The following is a 20,247-nucleotide window of genomic DNA, read 5'->3' as shown; positions in this document are numbered from 1 at the left end:
GAGGGCCAGCACTACTACACCAATCTGGAAAGTCAGGCAGAGATGGCTATCTGCTTCAGAGCCATTGCTAGATTCCCCCAGGTGTAAGGTGTCATTGATTGTATGCATGTGGCCATTAAGGAACCTTGGGTACTAGCCAGCATTCTTCATAAACAGAAATATACAACATGAATTCCATCAATATACAACTGGTCAGTGATCACCATAAACAGATTCTTCAGATCTGTGCCAGGTCCCCAGGAGCAGCCATGATGTCTACATACTTCAGCAGCCCCAGCTACCGCTACGTGTTCTGGCCCCCAGGTGCCTTCAGGCTTTGATTCTCGAAGACAATGGCTACTCACACCTGTGAAAATCCCAAACACTGCAGCAGTGGAGAGGTACTGTACCTGCCATGGGTCCACCAGAGCAACCATTGAACCATTTGGCTGCTGAAGTTGAGGTTCAGGTCTCTAGGCCAATCCAATTCAGTATGACACAGGTCTCTCATTATTGTGGTGCTGTGTTGTGCTCTGCACAATTTAGGACTACAGACGGGGAGGCCTTACATAATGAGGACATTCATTGATCGCCACTCCTCATCCGATGAGGAGGAAGTGGAGGAGACTGCTGAGCAGCGAGCACAGGAACCCCTTGCACAGGAGCTGAGGGGACATAATAGATGTTTAAGGGAGGCTCAGGAGAATCTCATTGATACCTGGTTCCTATGACCATGATTCCCTTTCACTATCAGTGTAATGAAGACTCACCTTTGTACAGATTGGTTGTTGCCTCCTTCATCCCCCACTCCAGCGCTCAGGTTCACCACATGCACAGACAAAGGTAAGCAAACACAACCTGCCCCCGCAGTGGGAGCCCATTAAAAGAGCAAGGTTGTAGAAGAGATCTGACAAGGCGGCACAATATGCATGGATAACTAACAAGAGTTGGCCTTAAGTGCAAATTTAAACACTCATGAGCCCCAAGTGTGCCTAAGTGCTCTTCTTAAGGTGCTTACAAGTGCTCCTACGAGGTGTCACCCCTACGCTTGCAGCTGAGGTATAGGCAGACTGCTGTTTGAGTTGCCCTGTGGCTTGGGATGACCTTGGCAGCTATATTCTCGTTGTCTGAGGATTGGTGGGCCCCAGAATGCTGAGGGACTCCCTCAGAGGCGCAGGAGCCTTCTCTGCCATCACGGCTACTGATGCTGGGGACACTGGCAAGAGGGGCAGAGGAGCCGCTGTCCACTCTTGGAGCATCCTGAGAGGAGCTCCCAGATGCAGAAGACTGCCACTCCTTCTCCCTTGCAAGGCACACTTGTACATGCTGCTGACTTGAGAAGGATGAACATCTGGTGAAGACTCCATGCACTTCACTGCTGCGATGAGCTCACAGACAAGGTGATGGCGTACAGGTCTGCATGCATCTCCGCCATCCACTGACTGGTCTGCTGGGATCTGGTTCTCAATAAGGATCGCCAATCTCTCGATGGAGGAAGCATGCACACACACTCCTAAGGCATGGCAGCACTAATGGCCAGGATGCAGTCCTCCATCATCTGTGCATAGTTGCGAATAACCTCTGGCAGCTCCGCCAGAGAGGGAGATAGTGGCGTAGTGTAATATCACTGGAATAGCAATCTAGAAGCCCGGACTAATGCTCTGCAGACACAAGTTCAAATCCCTCCCTGGCAGCTCGTGGAATTTAAATTCAATTAATAAATCTGGAATAAAAAGCTAGTCTCAGTGAGGGTGATCATGAAACTATCATCAATTGTCATAAAGACCCATCTGGGTCACTAATGTCCTTTAGGGCAGGAAATCTGGAAATCTGACCTACATGTGACTCTAGACCCACAGCAAGATAGTTGACTCTTAATACCCTTTGAAATGGCCTAGCATTTAAGGGCAATTAGGGATGGACAACAAATGCTGGCCTTGCCAGTGACGCCCACATCCCATGAAACAATAATTTTTTAAAAAATGTTCCTTTACCTCTTGCTGCAACTCCAACGGGTTCAGTGTTACTAACACCAGAGGCCCATCATCAAGCTGGGGTCCAGGATTTGCCTAGCACCCCACGGCCCTCTGGCTCAGTGACGTTGGCTGTCAGAGCCTCCAACAGCTGCTCTGGTGTGTCAGTGATGTGTTCGCCAGCTTGTGACTCTGAATCTAATCTCGAGCACATATGCAGTGAGGTGAGAGTACCTGCTCTGGTGGAGAATGAGGAGGAATGATGTGATGCTGCACCCTCTGCTAGTTTCCGCACCTGCTCTCCAGTGGTGGACTGCAGGTCCGAGTGCCGAGCTCTTCATGGAGAGAATACAAACAATTAGGAATTAAGGGCTTCACGTCTCCTCCTCCTGTCTATGCCTGCTCTGGACCTCCTTATATCCTGTGGAGGACACATGAGCTCAATGTCTCCTCACTCTCTTGGGCTGAAACTCTAATCTCACCACCTGCCGTTGTGGAGCTGCCCTGCAGTCCATTTCCAGGACCTCTTCCTCTGTCGGTGTCAGAGATTGAATATCAGGGAGACCTCCACCTGTCTTGACTTGTTCTTTTATTATTGTGCAGCCATTTCTCTTGCAAGCAGCAGGAGGGACACTATTAGTTTTCCCATGAAGACCAGCACAGCACATGCTGGTGGCAGCCCTTTGGCCTGTGACAGGGGCTGCTCCTGAATGCCTCCTCCATGTGTCCACTCTCCAGGGACATGGTGGGGGTGAGGAAAGACAGGCGGCTGGCTCTTGCTGAGTTGCTATCATGCATCAGTAGGGATCTGCTGCTGCCGCATCCCATTGGTGCCACCTGGTTTGTCACGCCCTCCCCATGTGGCACAACAGCCCGCATTGCCACATGCAAGCCCCAAAGAGGAGAACAGTAGGGAGGACTCCACTCAAAGGAGCGAAGGAAGCCATTGACCTGTTTGTAGCACTGCACCCAGGGTCAGCGGAGTGACTCCACGGCTGTTGACCTCTTCTGCTATCTCCATCCAGGCTTGATTGGTCAGGCAGGCAGGTCTCTTCTTCCCATGCCTGAGGCAGAGGAACTCCTGCCTTTCCCTTGCAGCCTGGAGGTGAATATGTGGGGAGGCATAGCCAAACCATGGAGCGGAGCAACCCAGTCTCTTCCCTCCGGCATGTTTGCTACAGCCTTCTGGAGCACTCCTTGATTCCGCGGTTGGGCCTCTAAGATTCATAGGGACTGTTGCCTTCAGGCACAGAGGTGGAGTTGTAGACTCTAGAGGCAGTGGCATCTTAAGGAGTGTCACTGCAGTGAACACAGTCCACAAGTTAGGACTGAATGCAGGGCTGACAGACCATTGTGGTGCCATCACCTACCTCATTAGGTGATGGCGAGATTGATGCCTCGTGCATTGCCCCCACTTGAACATTGGATGAACCCCATGCCCCCAGGCCATTAATTGGCTGGTGGCCACATGATCACAGTCGGCCAATGCATTTAACTTGTGCAGCAACCACACCCACTTTTAGTGCCGGTGCCGTGTCACGCACACAAAGTTCAGCCCAATTGTATGAATATGGTACAAAAGCATAATAAATTACTTAATAATTTTCTGCACTGAAAAATTTGCTTTGTGCACTAATGTGCTGTTGCAATTACATAATTATGTGTCATACATTATTTTATATTCATTAATCTACCAGCTGGGTTCCGCAGCTTTCTGGAATCTCAATCATTTAACTTAGCAATGCTTGAACCTCTTGAAGGTAAAGTCATCAACTTCAAATTGGTTTCTGAATTATTAAAACCCTTTCTCTCAATTTTATTCAATCTTCAGGCGCCTCTTCAGAGAGTGTTAATTTACTCCCAGCACCCTATGGTTTATCCAACTGGACCTCTGGTCTCCTGATGGACAACGGACATGACAGTGACTTGATCTTCAAGTTTGATGGCAAACATGCTGCAAAGATCCCAGATGGGGTGATGCCTAAAAATCTCTCTGATCAATTTACCATCACGACATGGATGAGGCACGGACCCAGTCCAGGGCTGAGAGCAGAAAAGGAAACCATTCTCTGCAATTCTGATAAAACAGGTACACTCTCTGGTTCAAGCAATTTGTGTGGTCAGCTGTTGGATAACTTACCTAGTGATTAAACTGATGTTAAACTTCACTTGCGGAGGCAACTATAGGTCAGATTGATCCTAAATTTGCCTGGAATCTGTTTCTGTTTGCTGCTATAAACTCATTGAATTTTGTGTTCTGAATCTGTATTGCAGTTACTCAGCCCTATTTCAGAGATAGGTTCCATGCTAATACTGATTCAGGTGATGGAGACATGCTGGATATAGCAGCTGCTTTCTGTGGGTTAAAAATAGAAACCATAAATCCCAGCAGCCTAAATTTAGAAACATGAAAGAAATGCTATGAATATACAGCAGGTCAGTCAGCATCTGAGAAAGCACAGTAGGTTAATGCTTCTGGTGGATCTCTGTATCAGAATTAAATAAGCTGTTGGTTGAGACTCAAACTCAAATCTTTCCCATAACAGCAGACACATTCCAAACACTCATATCTGCTGCATTTCTTTTCCCCTTCGGACCATCAGTGCACACCTTCCACCATCTCCCCTCGACATCTACCCATTTTTTTCTTTTTTATAAGTATCTTGGGTGCATTGGCATGTATACCCTTAAGCTACTGTAAAGCTTCAGACAGTGAAAGGAATGGTTGTCAGTATAGCCATCACAGTCTGTATAGTTAATCTCCTCAAAGTGGGCCACACAACTGCACAGTTCTGTTGAAGTGTTTGCAACTCAGTAGCTGACTGTGATTAGATACACCAAAGATTAATTTGTATGTAACAGCCGTTGTTATATTGTGTGTTTAATGCAAATAAGTGCTGATGCAGTGACAATAAATAATGCTGACTGCTTTATCATATGTATAATCTTGACAGCTTTAGGACCACATAGAAGGTACAAACTGAAACATTATCAAAATGTTAATGTTTTTCATCTTTTCCAATTTTCTTATCAACCTATTGACCCATAATTGTATTTAATAAGCAGGCAATGTTTTAATTTCCTAAATTGAAATGCCTTATCTGCCTTGTCATCTATTATAAAATCAGGAGGTTTGCTCAATAGTGATCTGGTTCATTTTGTGTTTCTTCTGCTCTGTTGATCGTTATTCTGTTCAAAACAATCTGCTTTCCCCAGTTGTAATGTATTCTCATACTGTCTTCTACGTCTCCCATGTCCTTAAGATAAGGAAAGGTTTGGTCACAAATCCTGTCCAGTTGATGCAGTAAAAATTGTTTACCTGTTTGTTGACTCTATATCATGCCAGAATTTCCCCCAGCAGCTCTTTGTTTGCATCCTAAGGAATATTCTGTAAGGTTTCAATCTTTATTGGTCACTATAAATGATAGATTATAACTTGAACAGTGCAGGATTCCTGGCTGACTAATTTAATTTTTGCCACCAGAGATGAATCGGCACCATTATGCACTATATGTCCACAACTGCCGGCTAGTGTTTTTGCTCCGTAGAGATTTCGACCAAGTTGACACTTTTCGTCCAGCTGAATTTCATTGGAAATTGGAGCAGGTAAGCTATACATTGGGTCATTACTAATTGAGGACAAAACAAGGTGTATAGGGTAGAACTAGTAAATCAAATTATTTAGGTTAAAGGAGGCGCAGCATAGTGGACTAATAATCCAAAGACCCAGAATAATGCTCTGGGGACCAGATTCAAATCCCACCACTACAGATGGTGAAATTCGAATTCAGTAAGAATCTGGAATTAAAAGTCTAATGGTAACCTTAAACCATTGTCGATTTTCCTTTAGGGAAATAAATCTGCCGTCCTTACCTGGTCTGGCCTACATGTGACTCCAGATCCACAGCGATGTGATTGATGCTTAAATGCCTTATGAAATGACCTAGCAAACCACTCATTTGTATCAAACTGCTAAAAAGTCTAAAAGAAATGAAACCAGACCACTGGATCGACAACGGCAAACTCAGCCCTGTCGATCCTGCAAAGTTCTCCTTACTAACATCTGGGGGCTAGTGCCAAAATTGGGAGCACTCTCTCACAGACTAGTGAAGCAACAGCGTGACATACTCACGAAATTATACCTTACAGATCATGTCCCAGGCACCACCATTACCAACCCTGGCTCTAAGCTCTGCAGTCCTGCCATATCCAGTAGTGAATGGTGGTGGACAATTAAACAACTCACTGGAGGAGGAGGCACCACAAATATCCCCATCTCAATGATGGAGGAGCCCAGCACAGCAGTGCAGAAGATAAGGCAGAAGTATTCGCATTAATCTTCAGCCAGAAATGCCGAGTGGATCATCCATCTCTGCCTCCTCCGGAGGTTCCCAACATCAAAGATGCCAGTCTTCAACCAATTTGATTCACTCCACGTGATATCAAGAAACGGCTGAGGGCACTGGATAGTGCAAAGGCTATGGGCCCTGACAATATTCCAGCAATAGTATTGAAGACTTGTGCCCCTAGCCAAGCTGTTCCAGTACAGCTACAACACTCACATCTACCTGGCAATGTGGAAAATTTCCCAGGTATGTCCGGCACACAAAAAGCAGGACAAACCCAACCCAGCCAATTACCACCCCATCAGTCTACTCTCGATTATCAATAAAGTGGTGGAAGGGGTCATCAACCGTGCTATCAAGTGGCACTTGCTTAGCAATAACCTGCTCACTGACACCCAGTTTGGGTTCTGCCAGGGCCACTCATCTTCTGACCTCATTACATTCTTAGTTTAAACATGGATTAAAGAGCTGAACTCCAGAGGTGAGGTGAGAGTGACTGCCCTTGACATCAAGGCCGCGTTCAACCAACTGTGGCTGTTATGAAAGCATGATAATTTTCATATTTTTTTCTGGTTTAGTGTCAAGTGGGTTTATGAAGGGTTGTATTGCTTTGTCTGTGTGTGTGACTTAATTACATCTTGTAGCCAAGCAGACTGCAGGTTGAAGTTATCAAAAGAAATAAGGTGTAGAAGTGAAATATGTTAATGAGTAAACATGGTTGGGGTCTTCATGTGTAAGGTGTAAATGGAATTTGTATTTGTAGATTGATGAAGGGGGATTTGGTTTTCAAAGGGATCTCAGTCTGCTTACAAATAGCCAGACAAACAAGCTGAGGAATATAAATACCTGGAAAAACTCAGCAGGTCTGGCAGCATCTGCGGAGAGGAACACAGTTAACGTTTTGAGTCTGTATGACTCTTCAACAGAACTAAGTAAAAATAGAAAAGAGGTGAAATATAAGCTGGTTTAAGGGGGTGGGTGGGACAGGTAGAGCTGGATAGAGGGCCAGTGATAGGTGGAGATAGCCAAAAGATGTCATAGACAAAAGGACAAAGAGATGTTGAAGGTGGTGATATTATCTAAGGAATGTGCTAATTAAGGGTAGAAAGCAGGAGAAGCAAGGTATAGATAGCCCTATTGGGGTGGGGTGAAGGGAAGGGAAGGGATCGAAATAGGCTAAAAGGTAGAGATAAAACAATAGATGGAAATACATTTAAAAATAATGCAAATAGGTGGGAAAAGAAAAATCTTCTGACTTGGCACTTTACAGCCTTCCGGACTGAATATTGAGTTCAACAATTTTAGATCATGTACTCTCTCCTCCATCCCCACCCACTTTCCGATCCCCCCTTTTTTTTTTCTTTTTCCAATAATTTATATAGATTTTTCTTTTCCCACCTATTTCCATTGTTTTTAAATGTATTTCCATCCATTGTTTTATCTCTACCTTTTAGCCTATTTCGATCCCTTCCCTTCACCCCACCCCCACCCTCACTAGGGCTATCTGTACCTTGCTTGTCTTGCTTTCTACCCTTAATTAGCACATTCCTTAGATAATATCACCACCTTCAACACCTCTTTGTCCTTTTGTCTATGACATCTTTTGGCTATCTCCACCTATCACTGGCCCTCTATCCAGCTCTACCCCCCCCCCCTTAAATCAGCTTATATTTCACCTCTTTTCTATTTTTACTTAGTTCTGTTGAAGAGTCATGCGGACTCGAAACGTTAACTGTGTTCCTCTCCGCAGATGCTGCCAGACTGCTGAGTTTTTCCAGGTATTTTTATTTTTGTTTTGAATTTCCAGCATCCGCAGTTTTTTGCTTTTAAGCTGAGGAATATGTTTATTTTTCTCAAAATTGACAATTTGGTGACAACATGAAAAGATTTATATTGTGAGAAAGATAAAGTTCCAAAGACATACGGACAATGGAATTTACACATTAAAAGGGAGAAACATGTATAAAGGAGGAAGACATTGTAAGATTTAACAGAAGTGCGAGAAGTCTCCAGTATCTGTGCATTGAGGCTGCTGTCGACAGAAACTGCAGTTGGAAAAAGCCACTTTGAATTCTAAGGAGCGCCTGAGGAGTCTCGAATGGCGCTGAACATTGTGCAATCGTCAGCAAACATCCCCATTTCTGACCTTATGATGGAAGGAAGGTCAATGATGAAGCAGCTGAAGATGGTTGGGCCTAGGGCAGGGCATTGTGTTTAATTTGCTAGATCAGTTTAAATTTTTTTTTAACTGTTTCCTTAACAGGGGTGTAACCGGAAGCCAGATTAATTAGGGGTTTTAGGAGTTATTATAGTAGTAATTTGTAGAGCTATATATGTGCCTGAAACCTTTTCTTTTGTTAATGGATGTTTAATTTAGTTTTTTTTTAAACCTCTGGAGTCTTGGTGGACTTATTACTTCTGAATTCAGGGCACACATCTCAAAATAAATACAAATTGCAAAACAATTTTGATAGCATGATCAAGTTTCCCTCGTGGATTTGTTCCGCCTGGCACACATCATCTGCCATGTCATAACAGTGGCATCAAGGAGCCCTAGCAAAACTGGAGTCAATGGGAATTAGGGGGAAAACTCTCAGTTGGTTGAAGTCATACCTAGCACAAAGGAAGATGGTTGGGGTTGTTGGAGGTCAATCATCTCCATTCCAGGACATCACTGCAGGAGTTCCTCAGGGTCCTAGGCCCAACCATCTTCAACTGCTTCATCATTGACCTTCCTTCCATCATAAGGTCAGAAGTGGGGATGTTCACTGATGATTGCACAATGTTCAGCGCCATTTGTGACTCCTCAGATACTGAAACATTCGTGCCACATAAGTGCCAGGCAATGACCATTTGGTATTACCATCACTGATTCCCCCACTGTCAACATTCTGGGGGTTACTGTTGACCAGAAATTGAACTGGACAAGTCATATAAAAACTGTGGCCACAAGATAAGGTCAGAGGCTAGGAATCCTGTGGCGAGTGGACTCATCTCCTGATTCCCCAAAGCCTGTCCACAAGGCACAAGTTAGGATTGTGATGGAATACTCTCCACTTGCCTGTTGAGTGCAGCTCCAACAACACTGAAGAAGCTTGACACCATACAGGACAAAGCAGCCCATTTGATTGGCACCCCATCCACAAACATTCACTTCCCTCCACCATCGACACACAGTAGCAGCAGTTTGTACCACCTACAAGATGCACCACAGGAACTCACCAAGCCTCCTTAGACAGCACCTTCCAAATCCACGACCGCAACCATCTAGAAGGACAAGGGCAGCCGAACTCTAACCCTGCAAATTCTTCTCCAAGCCACTCACCATCCTGACTCGGAACTATATCACTGGTCTTTCACTGTCGCTGGGTCAAAATCCTGGAACTCCTTCCCTAACAGCGCTGTGGGTTTATCTACACCACATGAAAGTTCAAAAAGGCAGCTCACCACCACCTTCTCAAGGGAAGTTAAGGATGGGAAATAAATGCTGGCCGAGCCAACAATGCTCACATCCCACGAATGAATAAAAAAAAAGAGACCTTGAACTGGTGGGAAATAAACTGATTCATTGATATCATCTTGCATCTGTAGTGTGAAGAAGGCATCAATTCAGTACGTCTTATTAGAGAGGTGTGAGCCTGTGTGTTGTCTTTCAAAGCTGCAAACTAAACACCCAATCCCTAGAGTTCAGGATCCAGAAACAGCCCCAACCTCTGTTTCCTATCCCCAGAGGGAAAATCTAGCCCGTGGTCTGTCTACTGCCAACCACCTTGTGGTGTGAGAACTGAGATCATAAACTCAATTTGCGGACAATCATATATATGTGCCTATTGCATCACATTTTCTGACAGTACATTGATGCTTCAGCATCTGTGCCACAATGCTGCCTCTTTTAAACTGTATAATTATCATAGAATTATACAGCGCAGGAGTCAACTATTCCTTCAATCGTGCTTATGTCAGCTCTTTGTAAGTGCTATCCAGTTAGTGTCTCACCCTGCTCTTTCCTATAACCCAGCAAAGTATTCAGTTTCAAGCATATATGCAATTCCATTGAGGAATTTGGCACAATGTTCTGTTATTTCGTAAATCCCCAATGAGAATGTTCAATGTGTGCAGATAGAAGTGTCTTAAATAAGGTGAAGGAAGAAGCAAACAGAAGGCCAATAATATAAAATAATATTTTATGGCAGGCTGTATTTGAGCACTTTGATTAAGACCATTTTGTCAACTGCTAAAATAACCGCTTCATGTGATTCAATTTCCATTTTGGTGTGTGCTATTGCCTCAGGCTGGATTTTGCACAGTGAAATACTGGCAACAGATTTGTTACTTTAAATTCATGAGCTTTTAGATAAATCTAAGATCATTATTTTATTATGACTTACAGTATTTCATCTAATGACTGCTAACTTCATATTTATGTATCAGAGTTGAAATCTGTGATTGCTGCCTCTATTTGAGCATTCAGGAAGCACTGTGGTGTATAAATATTATGGGGAGGTGATTTATCATTTTGAGAATACTTCGGGCACATGGTGGGTGAAGTGAACCCATTGCCTGCAGGAGATCCATTTTTGTGATCAGGTCTCATTTAAGTAAAACCATCGAGCTGCTCACTGCTGATTCAGGGAAGGTAAGGGGGCAGTAGAAAATCCAGCAATTCCTTCATGGATGTGAGTTGGCAGGGACATCGTAAATGAGGGGTCAAGCAATACAGGTAAGAGTGTGGAGTTGACCAGTAGCAGGCAGAACATTATTTGTGGAGCATTTGTGCTCTTCTTGACCCAACAAAAGTAATTTTTTTTAAATGTTACCATCATATTTTTGAAGCAGACTCGCACAGGTTTGTCCATTATCAACGTCCTGAGGATTACCATTGAGCAGAAACTGAATTTGACAAGCCATACAAATATTGTGGTTACAAGAGCAGGTCAGAGGCTGGGAATTCTGTGGAGAGTAACTCACTCCCCATAGCTAGTCCAACATCTACAAGGCACAAGTCAGGAGCCTGGATGAGTGCAGCCCCAACAAAGAAGCTCGACACCCTCCAGGACAAAGCAGGCTACTTGATTGGCATTCCATCCACCATCTTTAACATTCAGGCTTTCCACCACCGACTCAAATGTCAGCAGTCATATACAAGATGCACTGCAGCGACTTGCCAAGACTCCTTCGACAGCACCTTCCAAACCCCCTATCTCTGCCACCTAGAAGGACAAGGGAATCAGATGCATGGGAACACCACCTCCTGCAAGTTCCCCTCCAAGCCACATAACCATTCTGGCTTGGAACTACATCACTGCTCCTTCACTGTCGTTGGGTCAAAATCCTGGAACCCCCTTCCTAACAGCACTGTGGGTGTACCTACACCACAGGGACTGTAGCAGTTCAAGAAGGCACTCACGACCACCTTCTCAAGGGCAATTAAGGATGGGCAATAAATGCTATCCCAGCCAGCAAAGCCCACATCCAATGAACAAACAAAAAAAGAAGGTTCAGAGGGGTCCTAAATAAGTCATAGAAATCTGACTTAATATATGGAGCTTGTTTCTGGCAGGCTAGCTGGCTGCCTAAATCAAGGTCCGCTTGAAAATCATGACACCCAGAGCACAGATGGAAACTTGACATAAAATATTTCTTCCAACTTTTGTCTCACTTCCATTCCATAACTTCTCGGGGGAAAAATGGCTGCAGTGAGGCGAAAACTGTTTCCACTTCTCATTGTTTTGTTCTATAAATCTGAGCTAAGAATTCTGTATTTGGCCCTTATGTCACATTCAAACAATACAGAACCTAATCAGTTCTTGTTTTGTTTTTTTGGCTCCCATACTTTGCAGTCTGCCTTATTAATGCTTTCAGAAACCTTATTAAGGTTTCAGAGCATCAGGGGTAGTATGAAAACAACTGCACACCTACAGTTATGACTTTCATTTTCTGGCCAACAAATGGAGAAAGCTGATCGATTGGTTATCAGCTGTGCAAATACCAAAATACCATTGCTGGACCCTTTTCATTTGTGGTCACTCTGGTTCTGCTGCCGTTGGAGTGGGGAGGAGGAATCAAGTTCCCAGAGGCAATAGCACTAACTCATTTACCTTAGAGTTGCAGTCGAAGCCAGGACTGCTCCCAGTGCTGTAATGGAAAATGAAAACAAAAAACAGAACTCTGAAGAAGTCATACGGATTCAAAATGTTAACTCTATTTCTCCTTCCCACAGATGCTGTCTGATCTGAGTTTTTCCAGCATTTTCGGTCTTTATTTCAGATTTCCAGCATCCACAGCGTTTTGCTTTTATTATTATGCTGTAGTGCAAATGTAGCAATAGTGGGATGATGGTATTAAGTGCGAAGACATTGGCACCAGCTGTAAGGATCCCCATGGTGAAATAACCTGCTGACATGAGCTGGGCCATGAAGAATGGTGACTTGGGTGGAAGCACCATCGTAATTATTTGCTTTACCATGTTAAACATGAGACAGAATTTTCACCTCGGCAGGCGGGCGCACACTCGACCCGCTCGAGCGTGAATTGACGCGCGTTGATGTTGGCCGAGCATGCTGACGTCAACGCACAGTCGCTCGATAGCTGGGTCGGCAGGTGCGCATCGGAGCCAGCAGCGCGCCTGCCAACAATTAAAAGCCCTGTTAAGGCCATTAAGTTAGCAATTAACGCAAACTTTTCGCTGCCCGTCCAACCTAATGGTTGGCGGGCAAGCGAAAAAGCCAAGAGACCTTTACATTTTTTTGGAAACCTCATCGACAGGTGGGATGAGGTTTCCAAAAGCAAAAAAAAATAAAAACTTTATTTTCTTTCATTAAAAACATGGCCCTGCTTGTGTGATGGAGTTACATGAGGGGTCATGTTTTATTACATTTTTATGTTCTTTATTTTTTTAATATCTCTTCATCGCCCTGAGGCAGCTCCGTACCTCAGGGAGATTGAAGCGCTCCTTCGCTCAGATGCGCGAAGCTCGTGCTCATCCTCCCCCCCCCGCGCCCCACACAGGCAGTGCTCAGCGCTACCACTCGCGTATCACGCTGGGCAGGTCTTAATTGACCCACCAGCGTGAAATCACAGTGTGGTGCCGATCGCGGTGGGTGGCTGGCTTCCTGCCCGCTCCCACCGATCCTGCACACCAAGGGCAAAATTCTGCCCATGGAGTAGAAAGAAAATTATTGGTTGCAACAAGTGAAGAAGCTGCTGCAATAACAAAATTGACTTTATCACCAGAGCCAGAACTTATTTTTGTTTTCAATATGTGAAACGCTTCTATTGTCAAAGATGCTTTTAATTCAGTTTAACGGTACTGATACTTGCTTTGGCAACATGAGAGCAATTTGATAGTCAATTTGATGCTGTTATAGATTAACTTGATGTGAAACAGTTTGAGTAAACTGATAATTCTTGGTAATGAATTGGGTGTTTATTATGGCTAGAAGTGACTGGTGCTAAGAATTCAGGCCTGACCTTTACCGTAGGCTTCGGGACCCTGACGTTGGGGAGAAAAACAGGTCCCTAACCCGCACTTGCCGCCAGTGGGACGGGCTCAACAATTTCCCTGCAGGTGTCCTCCATGCCTCCGCACCCCCCTCACCCCCCAAAGCCATCTAGTTAAGGACAGAGGACAGCGGGAGACTCATGATGCTCCCAGTCCAATCTGAAGGCTGGCAGCACTGAAGCCTGAGCTGTGCTGAGAGGTCATTGCTGAAGCTGACAGAAGATCTTGAGGGCTTGGAATGGTCAATTTTCAAAAAAAAGTGAATAATTCAGGGGGCCGAGGATGGCTGGGGAAACCCCTCCCGGGTGATGATTGGGAACACGGGGGCTAACTTTTCTGCCCACAACCCTCTCTTTGTGCCTTGGATGGCTCCCCCACCTCCTCTCAGCCCTGGCTGCCACAGGGAAGCCGACTCAATAAGCTGATGGCAATCCCTCACAGTGGGAAACCACTCCACTGTCGGCAAAATGCCACTAACACCATAAAATGTGCATTAATAAGGCTTTTAACTATGCAAATCATTTTCCCATCTCCTCAGAGCAGGCAGTCAACCTGTATTACAGCCCACCACTGGGAAAATGTCTCGGTACTGCATCTAGAGTCTTCTTGGCACAGCTCCCCCCATTTACCGCCCCAGCCTGTCCCCCAGGGGCTGGGAAATTTCTGCCCATGTTTTCTGTTGAGATAGATTAATGAAAATGGCACTAGCCATTTAATGGTGACCAGCAGATTTCTAAATTGTAAGCTCCATTTCTCTTCTTGAGAAGAGTCCCACTATTCAACACATCTATTAGCTGTGAAATTGGACACAGGGATCCACACAAGAGCTGTCAAACTGTATACTTGTATAAAGCTGGACTGACTTCAGCATTTCTCCTCTCCCTGCCAAAATGAGATTGAGCACTTGGTTACTGTGAAGTACTCCATCTATTGGCTAGTTGAGAGACCTGGAAAGCTCATCTCTACAGGACAACACAGCCTGAATGCCAATAATTGAAGCCTTAGCTAGATCCACTGGTTTATCAGCAAACAATGCTATATTTTGAAATGAAAGAAACAATTTTTTAAAAATTGACTTTGTAATGAAAATTTCATATAACATTTTCTTGGAGGATTGTAACTTAATGTTTGCACTGTACCTAAATTCATTGCAGGACATAAATTATCTTTAGTGTGGCCTATATATAGAGATATATAGGCCACATCCCCCCTGTGCCATTACATCTCCTCTATACCATTTTCCTTTTGCTAAGTATTAACCAGCATTATATCGTTCACTGTTCTTGGAGTAACAAGCGTTTCATGCAAAACCACATTTGTTTATGAGCAATTCAGATTCATTATTTAGTTCCCAAAAAAACTCAATCTGACAAAATTTGAACATAATTAATTACAAAAGGTATTAATCAGTGCAATGTATGAAGGCTGATGAAGCATTTGCAACTCAAACTGTTGATTCTATTTCAACTCATTCTTCTAAAAATGGCTCGATTTTTAATCTTGTAATTGGAATCCTTTTTCCAAATTGTCTTTTGAGTGCCTGGTGCTTTTCTATTAAAAAATATCTTCCTTTAAATGTTGTTTCATACTGTATAATTTTGTTGGATGTAGGAGCCAGTAACGATTAATTATTCAAATCTCTGATAATTGCTGGATTAACACAGCAGTGGCGTAAAAAGGAGAATCCCAAGAGTGATGTGTGATTTTGCAGGACAGTGAATGAATCAAATTCAGGCAGTCGTAAGCTGAGCCCCCACCGGAATAAGATCCAGAGCTCAAAACTGCATTGAATTCAGGATGTAATTAGTCAGGTGCAGCTCAAAGGACTCAGACGGAGAGATTAAAATCATGGAGCTGATGAAGTTAGCCAGCTCTATCCAGTTAAATAGTACATCTGCAGAGAGGAACAGAGTTAACGTTTTGAGTCCGTATGACTCGTCTGTTGAAGAGTCATACGGACTCGAAACATTAACTGTATTCCTCTCCGCAGATGCTGCCAGACCTGCTGAGTTTTTCCAGGTATTTTTATTTTTGTTTTGGATTTCCAGCATCCACAGTTTTTTGCTTTTAAATAGATGAACTGCTGTGTCTGAACCATGTAGGCTAATGCTGAATACCTGACCTAAAAAAAAACACTAGGACTGCAATACCAATAAAATTGTGCATGAATAACTTTCCAAAGGGATTAATATAAACACAACATAAAGAAGATGAGTTTAAATCTGGTGAAATGTATAAATAACATTTATATCAGAAATTCTGGCTTGCATCCATGTCACAAACTGAAAATGCTAACTGCAATGTAGATAATTGCTGACAATTAGATTATAAAGTAAAAGTTCAAGCTGATAAAGAAGCACCTTCATTGCTCTCCCTCTCCATTCCCTCGTTCTCTCTCCCTCTACCCCTCTCCTTCTCTAAATAGGCTTTGTCATTTAATGATTGTATAAATAGAACATCAAAGAAAACTGGCGATTGGGAAATGTGTATAAACAATACTTTGAGTAATTAACTGATGGCTTCAATTTTGCAGTTTTGTGATCTACCTCTGGACATGGGAACATTTACTCTGGTGCATTGTGTTTAATTTGATTTACCACCAGATGAAAGTAATTAAATTTTATGGAAAGACTTTATGTAGTTGCATTATGCGTGGAGTATCAATGTCGACATTTTAACAGCAACAAAATATCTTCAACAAAAGGATAAAATGGAATATAAGGGGTTTTGTGCTCGAGAACCAGCCTGTTGACATGGCGATAATGTGGCTGTCTTAAAATGGCAATGCAATTTTACAATTAAATGGGAATTCTAGTTAATTCTACATAAGCCCGCAATTATATAAATTCACTAAAAAGTGATAATTGATTAATCTGGTAAAAGAGTTGTAAAGAGAAGATATGTTTATTACATATCAACAACATTCTTTTACCATAATGTAAGCTACTTGGCAGAGTCAGGGCAAAGCTTAAGGTGTATATTAAAATACATATTTATATGTTGTATAAAATATTTTTAATCTCTGAGCCATTCAAGGGTATAGGTGAGAGTTTTAATAATTTCAGCACTGGAGGCCGTTTATGTCGATAACTTTTCAGGTGGATCTAACTTAGTGAATGAATATTTTGCAGAAAGACAATCTTTTTCCTGAAAAGGCAAGCTATTTTTGATGGTCCTTTTTCCATGCGAAATGGTTTTACATTTGTTAGTCATACTGGATTAACAGTGTGGTATTAAAAATGTTAATGCAAGCAGCAACAACTCATTTTTATATATAGGCTTTAAAGAAGCAAAATATCCCAAGGCGCTTCATAGAGCATTATCAAACATAATTTTTCATGTCCCACATAAAGAGATATTAGGACAGATGGCCCAAAGCCTGGTCAAATAGATAAGTTTTAAACAATGTTTTTTTTTAGGAGGAGAGAATTAGAGAAATGGAGATGCTTAGAGAGGGACATCTAAAGCTTAGGGCCTCAGTAGCTGAAGCCATCTATGGTGAATGAAGAGTATTGAGGATGCTCAAGAGGCCAGAATTGGAGGAGCGCAGAGATCTCAGAGGGTTGTAGGGCTGGACGAGATTACAGGGATAAGGAAGGGTGAGGCCATGGTGGAATTTGAAAACAAGGCTGGAAATTCTAAAATCAAGGCGTTGCTAGACTGGGGACCAGTGTTAGCTCAGCAAACTCAGCAATTATTGTCAAAAGGGGCATGTGGCAAGTTAGGGTACATGTAGTGGAGGTTTGAATGAATTCAAGTTTATAGAGGGTGCAAGGCCATTGGGAACATCTAGAGGGAACAAGGAGCATGGATGAGGATCTTGACATTAGAGGAGCTGAAGCAGTGGTAGAGATAGGGGATATTAAGTGGTCTTGGTGATGGAGTGGAAATGAGGTTGCAAGTTCAGCTCAGGGTCAATGTTGGTTCAGCCTCAGACAGAGAGAGAGAGAAACATGGAATTTGTGGTGGGGACTGAATATAATGGCTTTGGTCTTTGCAACATTTGATGGAGGAAAGCTCTGCTCATCGTGCTGGATGTTGAACAAGTAATGTGAAATCAAAGGCAGTGAAGGGGTCAAGTTGGGCGACGGTAAGGTAAAACCTGTGCTGTCATGGATACCATTCCTATATGGTGTGTCATAGTAATTCTAATCCCTGGATCAGTAGATTCCTTATTTCAATGTGCTATATTTTAAGGGAATCATAGATATACTTACAGGAAGCGAGATTGGGTGTGAGTCAGGCAATGTCCATTTTAGCAGTTGCTTACAGAGGCCTAAGGAAAAATGCCTCTCGATTTAGTATAAAGACTGAAGTAGAGCTGAAGGGCATAAAAAGAAAGTTAGGAAAGGAGTGAGAAATGCAGTTTTCATTTTTTGATTCTTTATTCAATTACTAACAAAGAAGTACAGCCAGACGAGAACTCTAACATGGTAAATTCACCACATCACCACCTTGCTTACTGCTTTTTATACAAAGAAGGTAAGGGATCTTTACCATGGAATAGCAGGTGTTTAACAAATTCAAAATATGGTATATTATAGTTTCTGCAGTGATATAGTGCATGGCGGGGGCCGGTTAGCTCGATGACTAGTGTGTAATTCAGAATAAGGTCAAAAATGTGGGTTCAATCCTTGTTCCAGTTGAAGTGATTTGGGAGCTGACTTCTCGCCTGCTCCATGCTTGATGTGGAGTGGGTGCCCCTCAAGCTGTATAACCAATTATCTTCCTAATAGAGAGAGATGCCTACGGTCCCTCATGGGCTATGGCTATTCGCCTACCTATCTACCTGTAGTGCTTTGGCAGACTGACAGCTTTGTATTGAACATAAATAATTCAAATCAACTACTGGATAGGTACCAAAACGGTTTCTCAATATGCCAAGAAACTTGCTTGTAGCCTCCCCTATTAATTAGGAGTAAACACATCAGCCAATGTGATACTGAGCCATGTAGGTTCCAGCTTCAATCCCTGTTCTCTTTTTTTGATTCATTCATGGGACATAAGTGTCCCTGGCAAGGCTAGGATTTTTTTCCCATCCTTAACTGAGTTAGCCAATCTTAACTGGGACAGCAACAGAGAGGCTGTGACTGGCATCACCACCCAACCACTAGAAAAGGGGGAAAGTAATTCAGGAACACTCACATCTGATTTCTGTTCCGACACAGCCTGTAATGCTTCTATGTTTAAAACTTCTGGATGCCAATCGTGGCTTTCTCTGCTCTCAATGGTTACACGATAAGATACCAGAAAGCTGCTGGACTCTGTATAATGGCACTTTCAGGAAATTTGTTTTAAAAAATAAAGATTATCTTTTGTTTCCTTACCAAATGGGGCAAGCTTGTCTGCAACCTTTCAAGTGTCTGTTTTCTAAATTTTTTGAACACTCTCCAAATTGTGAAGTGTACTCCTACGGGATTAATGTTGCATTGAACTGCTTGTGATAACAGAAATGACTGAGCGAGGACTCTAATTATTGGCACGAACATCCCAAAGAATTAACTTATGTAGCTGAACACTTATTGTCAGTTAACATGTGATCACACATTAACATATACTAATACACTGCTCATTTCGAGAGCAGTAGAAATCTGTGGATAGTTTTTCCATTAACTGCGTAGGAATCAGTAGAGCAGCTTGAATGTTATTAAACACAGGAGCTCTATAAATGTACATTTATCATTAAATGAGAAAGAAAGCCTAAGGGATGTGTTCTTCCATGCAAAGAAAAAGCCTTGGCTTTGACTTGATTAGTCACTTTTCGCTCATAGAGATCTGCCATTTCACATCTGTCCTTGCACCTGGGACCATGCTGATAATAGGGATTCCCAGGGAAGCATGTATTCATTCCAAAGTGATTTTATTGACGTAATGAGAAATTGGTGGTCTGGCTCGCTTCTAGATCAGCATCTAGAAATATCTAAGCTTGCGAAGGTTATTGCTGACTGGATACTGCTGGAGGGCTGTCTGGTTTATTTTTTGTGTGTGGTGTGGCTTTTCCTAACTAGATTTTCAGGTGCTATATTTAAATATGTTATATTTAAATGTTGTTTGCACTCTGTGAAATGGAAGAGGACAAGTGTTGATGAATCACAGCAGAGTATCACTGTGCACAGGAAATGGATTTTGGATGTGTTTTTATCTTGTTACTACCGGCCAAATTTTGGCCAATTTAAGTAGGCCAGATGAGTTTTATAGTTGTCTTATGAGAGAACCATAATTGGCTGATTGAACACCTGTGAGGCGGACACACTTACACAACCATTTTGATTAAAGCTCAGAAAGTGCACAAGTTAATACCTTTTGAGAACAGCAATTTGAGAACAATACATGAAGGAGTTGGAAGATAGAAAAGTCATACTGTAACACATCTTGGAAAATCAACAGAATCTATGGATTCTATGTCTACTTGCCTGCAAAGTGTTGAAATTATTTGTGACTTTCACAC

General features: G+C 42.9%; 1 protein-coding gene across 1 annotated transcript in view; it reads left to right on the top strand.

The window, feature by feature from the left end:
- The window catches only part of clstn2a (calsyntenin 2a), a 524,817-nt gene that overhangs the window by 424,988 nt on the left and 79,582 nt on the right, over window positions 1-20,247 (top strand). The window contains exons 8-9 of the mRNA XM_078563666.1: window positions 3,784-4,041; window positions 5,437-5,558. Coding sequence (XP_078419792.1) covers window positions 3,784-4,041; window positions 5,437-5,558 — 380 coding nt within the window. The remainder of the gene's footprint in view (window positions 1-3,783; window positions 4,042-5,436; window positions 5,559-20,247) is intronic.

This window comes from Cetorhinus maximus, chromosome 19, assembly GCF_964194155.1.
Source record: "Cetorhinus maximus chromosome 19, sCetMax3.hap1.1, whole genome shotgun sequence".
Classification (NCBI taxonomy): Eukaryota; Metazoa; Chordata; class Chondrichthyes; order Lamniformes; family Cetorhinidae; genus Cetorhinus; species Cetorhinus maximus.
Note: the sequence above shows the minus strand (reverse complement) of the source record. Positions and strands in the feature narration are given on the sequence as shown.